This window comes from Xenopus laevis, chromosome 1L (genome assembly GCF_017654675.1).
Source record: "Xenopus laevis strain J_2021 chromosome 1L, Xenopus_laevis_v10.1, whole genome shotgun sequence".
In the NCBI taxonomy this organism is placed as follows: domain Eukaryota; kingdom Metazoa; phylum Chordata; class Amphibia; order Anura; family Pipidae; genus Xenopus; species Xenopus laevis.
Window position 1 is genome coordinate 178,743,702 of NC_054371.1, and position 13,079 is coordinate 178,756,780.

Consider the following 13,079-nt stretch of genomic DNA (forward strand, 5'->3'; position numbering starts at 1 on the left):
AGAGGGAGATGCATATCAACCAATCAGCGATTAGATTTCAACAAGTTATAAAACAAAAGCAAATATTAGAATAAGCAACCTTATAATGTGCCCAGAGGGAGTTCCATGGTAGAGGGAGTTCCATGGTAGAGGGAGTTCCATGGTAGAGGGAGTTCCATGGTAGAGGGAGTTCCATGGTAGAGGGAGTTCCATGGTAGAGGGAGTTCCATGGTAGAGGGAGTTCCATGGTAGAGGGAGTTCCATGGTAGAGGGAGTTCCATGGTAGAGGGAGTTCCATGGTAGAGGGAGTTCCATGATAGAGGGAGTTCCATGATAGAGGGAGTTCCATGATAGAGGGAGTTCCATGATAGAGGGAGTTCCATGATAGAGGGAGTTCCATGATAGAGGGAGTTCCATGATAGAGGGAGTTCCATGATAGAGGGAGTTCCATGATAGAGGGAGTTCCATGATAGAGGGAGTTCCATGATAGAGGGAGTTCCATGGTAGAGGGAGTTCCATGGTAGAGGGAGAGCCATGGTAGAGGGAGAGCCATGGTAGAGGGAGAGCCATGATAGAGGGAGAGCCATGATAGAGGGAGTTCCATGATAGAGGGAGAGCCATGGTAGAGGGAGAGCCATGGTAGAGGGAGAGCCATGGTAGAGGGAGAGCCATGATAGAGGGAGTTCCATGGTAGAGGGAGAGCCATGGTAGAGGGAGTTCCATGATCGAGGGAGTTCCATGATCGAGGGAGTTCCATGATCGCGGGAGTTCCATGATCGAGGGAGTTCCATGATCGAGGGAGTTCCATGATCGAGGGAGTTCCGTGGTAGAGGGAGACCCGTGGCAGAGGGAGATCCTTCAGGCAGGTCAGGCAAGGGCACATAAGGGTATATAATGTAAAGCAGAGTGGCGGGTAAGGGGTGGGTGTGGGTGTGTGTCGACAATTTGTTAACCCATACATAGCTACTGTGCCACTATAATGTCTGTCATTTGGTGGGTAGCTGTCATTATGCTGCCTGATTGGTTGGCATCTCTTCCTACCAGGTGAGCACTAGTTGGAGGATTGCACAACATTATTCTCTTAACATGGGGTTACGTTCGTTATCTTATCAAATTCTGATTTCTTATCAGTCTGAAATATAAATTTCATTTAAATCTCTTTTCAGATTAAAAAAAATTATTAGGTTTATCATATCAGACGTTTTTTATATGTCTGATCAAACGGAAGCACAAATGTCGGCTTGGTAGAATGGTTTCTTCATTGATCGTATAGAGCCATTTCTATGAAACTACCCACTTTTCTGCCTAGGTCTAAATGGGTTAAGATAATCATTAATGTGTAAACGAATCACATCTCCAGAAATTAAGTAATCCAGATGGCTGCAATGTGCTGGGGACAGAGGACTGCTACTTGGCACCGCTTTCCCAGCTGACATCACCCTGTGAATGAGTCCGTTTGCTGCTCTTAGTATAATTATTTCATGCACCCCGAGGAGGGACAACTTCTATGGCTGAGAACAGTCACACACTGAAAAGCCACATGAAGAGGGAAGAATCTTATATCTGTCTGGCGTGGGTTTAGTAGATCATCATTCTGTCTTGTCTTTGTCATTTAAGCCACATGTATTGTATTTGTAATGTTTGAACTGTCGGACATCTATTTAACCATTTAAAATGGGGATCTTGCAAATCCCTCCAGCACTTGTAGGCAGTGTATCCTTTGTTTTGCATTATGAGAGAAAATACAATTTCTAAGCAATATACATTAAGTAGACATTTTCAACAGTTCTTGCTCTTGAATGCAGCAGTCTTTTTGTTCTCTTTCTGCAGTGCTGGTTCTGACTCTTGACACAATGTAGCAGAAGCCAGCTAGTGAATGAATGGACCGATAATGAAGTTTGGGAATTCGTAGTGGCTGGAGGTGTCTTCTGCTACTTTGTTTCAACAGTCACACCAGCAGTTAATAAAGGGACACCCACACATACTACTATTAGTTGCTACATTTACAAATAGTGCTCAGACTATTGAACTACATTTTATTTCATTACACAAAAGAAAAAGGGTGGAGTCCCAATTTAAGTAAACATATTCCCCTTTTAAACTGATGGTAAAACTTGTGATAATTTGGTGGCTGTGAGTTACTGTGAATAACTGAATCTCCATTCAGTCGAGGGGCCGGGAGGGAGTCAGGGGTGGGTTGTCGGGAGGGGGTCGGGGGTGCCAGCGGCAACTGCGTGTCCAATTCGGGCACGCTGGCATCCAATTTGTCATGCCGGTGTCCGATTTGGTGCACCACGTTAATTCCGAGCTAGGCTCAGTGGCCCAGTTCAGGACTGTCTGTGGCCTGGTTCTTGGCTGCAGACCGGCAGTGGGGACCCCTGATATAGAAAGTGAGACGGTGAGCAATTGGTTTTCATTTTTTATTATATGTGGTTTTTGAGTTATTCAGCTTTTTATTCAGCAGCTCTAAAGTTTGCAATTGCAGCAATCTGGTTGTTAGGGTCCAAATTACCCTAGTAACCATGCACTGATTTGAATAAGAGCCTGGAATATGAATAGGAGAGGCTCTGGATAAACAGATGAGTAATATAAAGTAGTAATAACAATTAGTAGCTTTATAGGGCATTTGTTTTTAAAAGTTGAAAAGAAAAGAAGGCGGCAAATAATTAAAAAAGTCAATAAAAGATAAATAACGAAGAACAATTGAAAAGTTGCTTAGAGTTGGCCATTCTCTAATATACTTAAAGTTAAATTAATTATACACCCTAGTGGTGAATTAACTTAGGGACCGCTATGCATCTTCTCCCTCGTGACACTTGAACATCCAGACAGTTGTTTTCGGCTGTCTCCATTAACTATTCATTGGCTGTTTGTCTTGCCACTTTATAGCTAATATATTGAAGGCTAGAGGGGATCTAACCCTAACAACAAAAAAACGAGATATTAGTAGCTTTAGACCGCTATTATTATTGATGAGAAATATTTCTAAAGCACCGACGCTGTACAGTCGAAGTCGTCTACAGATCAGTCTGCACTGTGTGTACTATTGTGCGTATTACAGCTGACATAACCTTATGTTTAGTGTTTCTAATACAAGTACAATGGCTGAAACTTTGGTTCACTTTATACCTTCTCTTTGTGATAAAGCGAGGCATAGCTTGGAGGCAATAAGTGCTTTTGTAATAACTCTCCTGGGTAATGTTACATTGAGAAGAGAGAGAAGCCTTAAGTGCAGCGGGTAAGAAAGTTTACTATTGCCAGCCTCTGGAATGGCATCATGTCAGAAGAAGTCAATGGGCTTATTGTAAGCAGATCTAATAAGTTATATGTGGCCCTGTAGCCTCTCCTGGCACACTCTCAAATATGACATCAGATTGGAGTAGGCTGCTTTTTAACTGAAACATATATTATTCATGTATCATAAACTTCTTTTTTTGTTACATCTTAAATATATGGAATGAAACGTTAGTGTCCCACTAGGGAGAGACAGAGATGGTATCACACAAGGCCTAGTGATTGTTTCTGGAGGAGAATGATGTCTTGGCTGGTGCAGGGCTGGATCTTACTGCTAAACTGGCAGCAGCGGGGGGATAAATGCACTGGTGTCTTCCAGGAAATGAAAAAGCTATCATGTGAATAGCAGAAAATCACTCTTAGGGAAAGTTCCATCTGCACTACAGAACCCCTGACCCTTTCACTTAATATTCTTACCCTTAAAGGAGACATATAGGATAAATGGAAAAAAACCCTAATTTTGTAGACAATTATGAGTAATATATGGTGTTGCTTTTACATGGTGCTAAAAATTTATATTATCTTTAAAAATAGCCCCTTTATTGGAGCTCCCTATAGATGTTCTCTGGTCCCTCCCTGTCTGTGTTTCAAATGAGGGGTTAGCGTGTTCTAACGGTCCCTGCCAGAGGCACAGTAGGAGGGGGACAGCCAATCACAGCCCTGCAGTCACACAAGCAAAGACAGGCTTCAGTTCCCTATCAGGTCCTGCTAGCTGCTGATTGGTTCCTGTCCTACAGTGCAGTGAGCTGAGAGCCACCGGCTCCCCTGCACAGCCTGGGAATTCAGGGATCAGGAAGTGGAAGAGAAGGGAGGGATTATTAGGGTTTTTGCAGAAATATTTAATAAATCAGCCCGAAACACTACCTTTTTTATGCATAATTCTTCTATATCTAAATGGGTAAAGCCGGAAGAGAATCACTCTGTGCTGCTCACTGGAATAACCCCAGGCGGTGCAGTTTTCTGCTGATAGGAGCACTGGCCTGGGGTGTCAGGTAAGTCAATACAATCACTTGGGGTACCTACTTTTGGCATCACCAAATATAAAATTACTTCCGGTCTCCTTTAACACGAATATGTTTGAAATATTTTATCGTATTGACCATTTTTTATAATTACAATATCTAAATACAGAACTGAGATTCTTGTGTTATGAAAAGGAAATAGAAATAGTGATCTCCTCAGATACCACTGAATGTTCATCTTGACTCGTATGTCTTTCCTGACAGATTCATGTTTATAACCTGCAAACTGGCCAGTGTCTTACAACTTTGGGCAACTCAACTGGCGACTTTACCTGCATCAGCCTTAAGGATAGTCCTCCGAACCTTCTGGTTACTGGAAACAGGGATAGGAGGTACGTTGTGCTTTCAGATTATTATTTAGATTCATCTAAAACAACAGATATAACTATATGCGCGTCTTCTCTTTCTGTATCTCTTTTCTGATTAGAAGAGTAATGGGTGTGCAATTGCACACGAGACAGTGGTAAGAAATGCATCTAGCAGAGAGGAAGATGAGAAAATCCCACTAATGGGGGGAGGGATTACTTCAAGAGTTTCCCAAATTCAGGAGGTCACAGGGTGTAAGCAAGTTGTGTCAATGTGTAAGGGAATGGAATAACGTCACCTGCCAAAAAGGCTGTATACATGAAGGCAGTTAAGGATAGCACATGGATTTCAGATATAACCTTCCAGATCCATGGGAAATTTGCCTTTCACAATCACTTAAAGGGGTTGTTCACCGTTAAATTAACTTATAGTATGATGTAGAGAGTGATATTCTGAGACAATTTGTAATTGGTTTTCATTTTTTATTATTTGTGGTTTTTGCGTTATTTAGCTTTTTATTCAGCAGGTCTCCAGTTTGCATCTTAAGCAATCTGGTAACTAGGGCCCAAATGACCCTAGCAACCATGCATTGATTTGAATATCAATAGGAGGGGGCCTGAATAGAAGAATCAGTAAGAAAAAGTAAGAATAACAATACATTTGTAGCCTTACAGAGCATCTGGGAGTCAGCGACGCCCATTTGAAAGCTGCAAAGAGTCAGAAGAAAAAGGCAAATCACTATAAAACTATAGAAAACCAATTGAAAAGTTGCTTAGAATTGTTATATTCTATAACATAATAAAAGTTACCTTAAAGGTGAACCACCCCATTAACACACAGAAGACAAATGAAGATGTGGTTTCCTAGTTGAAGCTGCGTTGCTAATACTTGCTAATAGTATCTAAGGCTCAGAACTGCACAGATCAGACATATGTGAAGTAAAGTGCCGATCCTAACTGCATTCAGGGGGTGCACTTACCTTCTGTATATAATTCAAGGAACATAATTAAAGGCAAAAATAGGGAAAGCAAAAAGCGTTTCATAAACTCTACATTAAGATGCCAGATTATCCCACTTTGCCTTTGTAACAACCCATTGCTTAAAAATATTTCATGGGGGTCAGTATGAGTTGAGCGAACATGTCTCTTTACTGAAATGTTCAGGTTAGCATTCATAAAAGTAAAAAAAAACACATTCGTTCCCGTGGAATCTCTGGCCAGACTGGCTGTTTTGCTGCTGAAACTTTTACTGTCGCTTTTGTTTGACAAGTGAAACCTTCAGAATGAATGTCACCCGGGCTGGATATGCCTGGCAGCTGGGGGTTGGCTCAGTAGAAACAGTAGTAGAACAAAACTGTATTATTTCATCCTAATGTTCAAGGCTCCTTGTGTACACTGACAAGTGGCACAAAAAGTGCAGAGTTTTTATAAAAGCTGAGACAATATGATTAATATCGATATTCCAATTTGTTTTTCTTTTTTCCCATTTTTGTAAGTGTTGTGCTTTGTATATTTTTGGAACTTGCCAAATCATTTAACTCCTCTCAGCAATATGGTGGCCAGAAGAAAAGAGATGCACAGAAACCACAATAATAGCAGTACATAGGAGTAAAGCTGGCCATAGATGCAAAGATCCGATCATTTGAATCCTCGAACGATCGGACTTTCCCATCTCCCGACCTGCCACTAACCATTCCGATCAAATAAAAGAACAGATCAGCCAATATTCTGCCCCTGACAGCAATCGTACGAAAGTTATGTCCGACCAAAGCTAGTGACAGTCTCCCACTGAAAATCATCAGATCAGCAATACATGCAGAGATATTATCTACAGCTTACAGAAATCTTTTAACCTGTCCAATCGACCAAACTACCAATCTGCGCCGGATGCAAAATGTCAGGACTCTCCACACACGGTCTGACAATCGTACGAATCCTCGATGGCCAGCTTAAATCCCTATGGAATTGCTCATAAGTTGTGTCCAATGTGTGTAGGTCCTAGTGAGAGGCCCATGTCCTGTATTGTGCCACTGGATCATCAGCCTATAGGAAAAAGGTAATGGACGTGCTCCTAGTGTGCTGCTCATATTCCAAGTGCAATTCCATTCTGTAAAAGTGACAAATAAGCTTTAAATGTGCCTCGGGGGCTCCCCAACGCAAATTTAATGCCCACCTTGTATACAAATATGGCAGAAGGCTTGGTGCCAATCCATTATGTCTCTTCCTTGGCTTAGCTTTAATTAGCCTGTTAACGAGCCCAATATGCCACATGGTGTAATGTACTGTGATCATATAATGTGACGTATTCAGATGTAAATAGACCTTATCAGAGAAAATAACACATTATCCTGTTTATTCTGTACATTTCAGCACTGGGGTTTCTGGTGTTGGAGTTGGAATGGTCATTGAAAGCCATTTAGCTGAACCTGTCAAATTAAAAGTGAAGCTTTGAAAGAACAGTCTGGTGCTTGGGAAGACTTTCTGACGGGGCACTCAGGTCTGTTTGCCTATGGCAAGATGGCTACTAATTAGCTGGAATCAGTCCCTTTTGGAAGCCTTGGTTTTTATACCTGGGGCAATGTATAATTTCTGTGATGAATTGCCAGCCTCTGACCCTTTCCGTTCTCATTTCCCTGTCTGAATGTATCTTTAGTGAAATGAAGCAGGGACAGCATGGCTAATATTGACCAGATGCTTTGGAACCTAGTAACAACATGGAGGTGACACCCACTAATACATACACAGACAGTTCCTTAATTTGGTGGTGACCCTTATCTGGTCTCAGTTTGCTGATGAGTGGCCAGTAAATGCTGTCTGGGTTTATGGGAGATCAAATGTTCTGCGTGAAAACCCTGATTGTAATACAATGGAATCCTACAACTGCCGATTTGCTCTTCACAAAGAATGATGCTCAGGCAGCTCAGTGAACATCAACCAAACTGCCGACTATATGGCTTTACTCAGAGCTGGACACAGATGTCTGTTGCTGCTGCAGTTTTTGTAGCATTTGGCTGTTCTCTGGCCACAGGAGCCAATAATGGTACAGTTTCTGCAGTTCCTAACTTGGATTCCATTGGGTTCTCCGGTTTCCTCCCTCACTCCATGCACACACACAGACATTGTGTGAAGTGTCTAGTGATATTACTCTTCTCTGCTGTTTTAGGGTTTCTGATCTGACTCTGACACTTTACACAATGTGATGGGGGGGGATATAACCTTCTTTTCCATCCAAGGGATAGTAAGAGTAAGATTAGGAGTGAGAGGAGGGAACCATCTAATCCTTTTAGGGAGGAGAGAGGTGTTTTGGATTTTCCATTTGAACAAACGCCTGCCATATTATTCAACTACAAATTAGATGTCACGTGCTATACTAAGCAGAGCAGGTTGTTTGAATGTTTTGCATCACATCAATGAGAGTATGTATTGTGCAAATTCTAAAAGATATTTAAATTGACTGACTTGTATACATATTTTTTATTGACTTTGAGAGAGAGAGAGAAAGAGAGAAGAATGCACTGTGTTTTATTTATTACTTAAATGCTGGGATACTATGAGTTTGTGCCAGCATGGTTTTATGCGTAATAGATCTTGCCAGACTAACTTAATTTCTTTTTATGAGAAGGTAAGTAGGGACCTCAATTCTGGGATGGCAGTGGATGTGATTTAATTAGACTTTGCTAAAGCATTTGATACAGTGCCACACAAAAGGTTACTGGTTAAATTAAGGAATGTTGGCCCTGGAACATAGTATTTGTACCTGGATAGAGAACTGGCTAAAAGATAGACTACAAAGAGTGGTGGTAAATGGAACATTTTCTAATTGGACCAGTGTTGTTAGTGGAGTACCGCAGGGCTCTGTACTAGGTCCCTTGCTTTTCAACTTGTTTATTAATGACCTGGAGGTGGGCATTGAAAGTACTGTTTCTATTTTTGCAGATGATACTAAATTGTGCAGAACTATAGGTTCCATGCAGGATGCTGCCACTTTGCAAAGTGATCTGTCTAAACTGGAAAACTGGGCAGCAAACTGGAAAATGAGGTTCAATGGTGATAAATGCAAGGTTATGCACTTTGGCAAAAATAATATAAATGCAAGTTATACACTAAATGGCAGTGTGTTGGGAGTTTCCTTAAATGAGAAGGATCTAGGGGTTTTTGTAGATAATAAGTTGTCTAATTCTGGGCAGTGTCATTCTGTGGCTACTAAAGCAAATAAAGTTCTGTCTTGCATAAAAAAGGGCATTAACTCAAGGGATGAAAACATAATTATGCCTCTTTATAGGTCCCTGGTGAGGCCTCATCTGGAGTATGCAGTGCAGTTTTGGACTCCAGTCCTTAAGAGGGATATAAATGAGCTGGAGAGAGTGCAGAGACTAAGTGCAACTAAACTGGTTAGAGGGACAGAAGACTTAAATTATGAGGGTAGACTGTCAAGGTTGGGGTTGTTTTTTTGGAAAAAAGGCGCTTGCGAGGGGACATGATTACACTTTACAAGTACATTAGAGGACATTATAGACAAATGGCAGGGGACCTTTTTACCCATAAAGTGGATCACCGTACCAGAGGCCACCCCTTCAGACTAGAAGAAAAGAACTTTCATTTGAAGCAACGTAGGGGGTTCTTCACAGTCAGGACAGTGAGGTTGTGGAATGAACTGCCGGGTGATGTTGTGATGGCTGATTCAGTTAATGCCTTTAAGAGTGGCTTGGATGAGTTTTGGACAGACATAATATCAAAGACTATTGTGATACTAAGATCTATAGTTAGTATAGATATGGGTATATAGAATTTATGTGAAAGTATGGAGGGGTGTGTGTGTGGATGCTGGGTTTTTATTTGGAGGGGTTGAACTTCATGGACTTTGTCTTTTTTCAACCTGTGAAGGAACATAACAGAAATGGTATTGGTACCCAGTAAAGTCAAAATGCAATAAGATGTAGAAAAATGGGGTTGGGCTAACTCCCTGTATTTTTGATTGGTTTTTAGTAAAAACGGGGTGGGATCACCTGGGTTTAGATTCTGTGTCTAACATGCTACTGACAGAGACCCCTATGACTAAGTACCGGAGGGTATGAAACACATAAAGTGGACCGTGTGGGGTCAGTACGTACCATTTTAAATGTAATTTGTAATAAAATTTCTATTTTTAACTAAGAATTGAGCATTGGGACCTATATCTTAGATATATATATATATTTATAGCATATTGTGTGTGCCTTTGGAACCAGGGCAAGTCCCTGTCACATAGACTCCCTATTAAGGATAAAAATACTTACCCTAGCAACCATGCATTGATCTGAATACAAGACTGAATATTAATAGGAGAGGCCTGAATAGAAAGACGAGTAATAAAAGTAGCAAAAACCATACATTTGTAGCCTTACAGAGTATTTGTTTTTTTAGATTGAGTCAGTGACCCATATATGAAAACTGGAAAAAGTCAGAAGAAGATGAATCATTTAAAAGCTATCAAATATAAAAATTGGTCAAACAAATGCTTAGAATTAGCAATTCTATAACATACTTAAAGTTAACTCAAAGGTGAATCACCTCTGTAAGAAACATTTACACATATAGAATTGTTTTGGCACCAATATTGATTCATGCAGCTTAGTTTCCATCAAGTACAAGCTACTGTTTTATTATTACAGAGAAATGGAAAAAACCGAAATATTTACTTACTCTGAGAAAATGTAATTTCTGTACTTTAGAGCTTTCTGGATAATGGGTTTCCAGATAAAGCATCCCATACCTGTATAATTATTATTATTACGTGTTTGCTAACCTGGCTGAAATGTATTACATCTGTTTCTGTCAATACCGGGTAAATCTCTACTAATGATTATTTGACTGTGTATTTCCCAGGGTCCGTGTGTATGACATGAGATGCAGCACATCCCTCTGCTCTGTCTATGGCCACCAGCTGGGGGTGTCAGCAGTACAAATGGACGACTGGAAGATCGTGTCTGGAGGAGTAGAGGGGCTCACCTGTGTCTGGGACCAAAGAATGGCCACCAAACTGTGGGAGATGCACACTAGGTACTGACATCTGATTCGCTTGCCATCTAACAGAAAATGTTTGTTGGTTCCATCATCTGATGTAGAGTCCATCCCCAGTGATTTATACTATATATCTATTATACTCCAGAAGGATCTGCACTCGCAGGACTTAAAAATACAAAAATAATCTTTATTTTCAGAACTTCAAACTAACGTTTCAGGCCAAACCAAGGCCTTTCTCACTTTGGGAAAGGCCTTGGATTGGGCCGAAAGGTCCTTATGAAGTTCTGAAAATAAAGATTATTTTTGTATTCTTAAGTCCTGCGAGTGCAGATCCTATATATATATATATATATATATATATATATATATATATATATATATATATATATATATATATATATATATATATATATATATATATATATATATATATATATATATATATATATATATATATATATATATATATATATATATTCTGCTTTGCAGAAAGTGTTCTGCCTTTATGTGTGTTGTCTTGTGTTGAGCCTTGCTTTTAATTGGATTCGTTCAGCTGTCAGATATACAGTAATGCATTATAGTGGCACTAAAGGGTGCTGTAAGCTTATTTTGCTTGTTCTTTATACACACTCCTAGTTTCAACTGCAAAATTGCAGTTTATTTACTTACATTAAGGAACCACCTAAATGCACTTAGGGCCACAGTATTACCTTGATGTGTGCAGCTGCCACCTGATCACAAATACACACACATAACATGTTATTTTATATGATATGAGCAGTGTTTATTTCAACTTTAACATACAAGTCCCTGGAGCAGGTGCCTAATAGTGCTCATTCACAGTGGACCAAACGGATTATGGGATATTGAAATGCAGATGAATAAAGATGTGACTGTGAATTATGAACTGGAAGTTCTACTGTATATGTGCTTTTCACTCCTTACAGACACCCCGTGCGCTATATCTGGTTCAACTCACACAGCTTAATCACGGCCAACATTCCAGATGATAAGAGCCCCCGAGGGGCCAGCATCATGGACGATGATCTTACAGCCCACCGCAGGTAATGCTCAAATCTCATTCCTCATCCTCCAGTTGCTGCAGCTTTAATTCTTCTGCTTCTGAAATAGCCTTAGAGCCAACAGACACTTGTTTTATAAGCAGTAATAGAAACTGTTATACACATACACCTTTAGTACAGGCAGGGCAGCCATCAGGGGGGAGAGTTGTAGGGGGCCCGAGGGTAAGGGAGGCCCGGCCACGCCACACTTACTTGATTAGCCGGGCCCCCCATCTTTCTGAGAGCTACTGACTTAGGGAAGGCATGGACGTTTAAGGGGCCCTGGCCACCAATTTTCTCATGTGGGGTCCTACCCACCAATATTTTTTAATGGGGTGGGCCCTGGCCACAAATGTTTTTTTTTATGGGGGGCCCTGACCACCAATATCTTTTTATTTTTTATTAACACGTGGGAACCTTAGCCACCAATATTTTTTTTGTTTTTTTTACTGTGTGGTGGGGGGCGGACCTGTGGGGTGGGGAGGGTGGACCTGTAGGTGGGGCTTGCTGTGGACGCACCCCAGGGGACCCAGGAAATTTTGTCGTACGGGTCCCTGTGATTTCTGATGGCGGTCCTGAGTACAGGCATTTGCAGCTTCTCCTTGTGTACAGTTATAAGATCTTTTATCTGTAAATCCAGTATCCAGAAAGCTTTTTATTAGGGGAAGTCATTTCCCATTGAGTCCACTGTAGCCAAATAATTTTACTTATATATATATCCTTATCCTCTGTAATGATAAACTAGTAATTTTAACTTGATTGTAACGGAGATGTGCAGATCCACATTGATAGCTAATGGGTTCATGTTTAAATGTGTTTAGTAGTCCAAAATATATATCCCAACACCAATTCTGAGGTTACAATTGGTATAAATAATTTCTATCCGCTTGATCCCCTGTATCATAAAAAATTACAGCGGTTTAAGATCCGCTCACCGTTGGTGGTAATTGGCCCGGGTGCACCTGCCCTGAGCCCTGCGTTTATTACACAGTCTTTCCCACGTTCCTTCCAACAGTTGTTTACATTCATAGATAAGTATGCATAAGGATCAGCTTACCCTCTCCACGGGGTGACCCGGGTGCTGCCGCCCCGAGTCTGTCGCTAAGGGAGACGTTTTCAACTAGTCACATCCAAGTCGTTGCGGCGCACTCCAAAGTCAAAGGATCGCTCATAGGTTGTTGGTTAAAAATTCATCCTTTATTGGTTACATCAGTTTAAAAAGAAGAAATGCTAACACATGGTCTGACGCGTTTCGTAACTAGATCAGGTCTCTGATGAAGTACATAGTTACGAAACGCGTCAGACCATGTGTTAGCATTTCTTCTTTTTAAACTGATGTAACCAATAAAGGATGAATTTTTAACCAACAACCTATGAGCGATCCTTTGACTTTGGAGTGCGCCGCAACGACTTGG

General features: G+C 40.8%; 1 protein-coding gene across 1 annotated transcript in view; it reads left to right on the plus strand.

The window, feature by feature from the left end:
* Window positions 1-13,079, plus strand: part of fbxw8.L (F-box and WD repeat domain containing 8 L homeolog) — a 53,518-nt gene that overhangs the window by 39,449 nt on the left and 990 nt on the right. Inside the window, 3 exon segments of the mRNA NM_001092209.1 lie at window positions 4,500-4,627; window positions 10,466-10,639; window positions 11,551-11,667. Of these exon segments, the coding sequence (NP_001085678.1) occupies window positions 4,500-4,627; window positions 10,466-10,639; window positions 11,551-11,667 (419 nt within the window).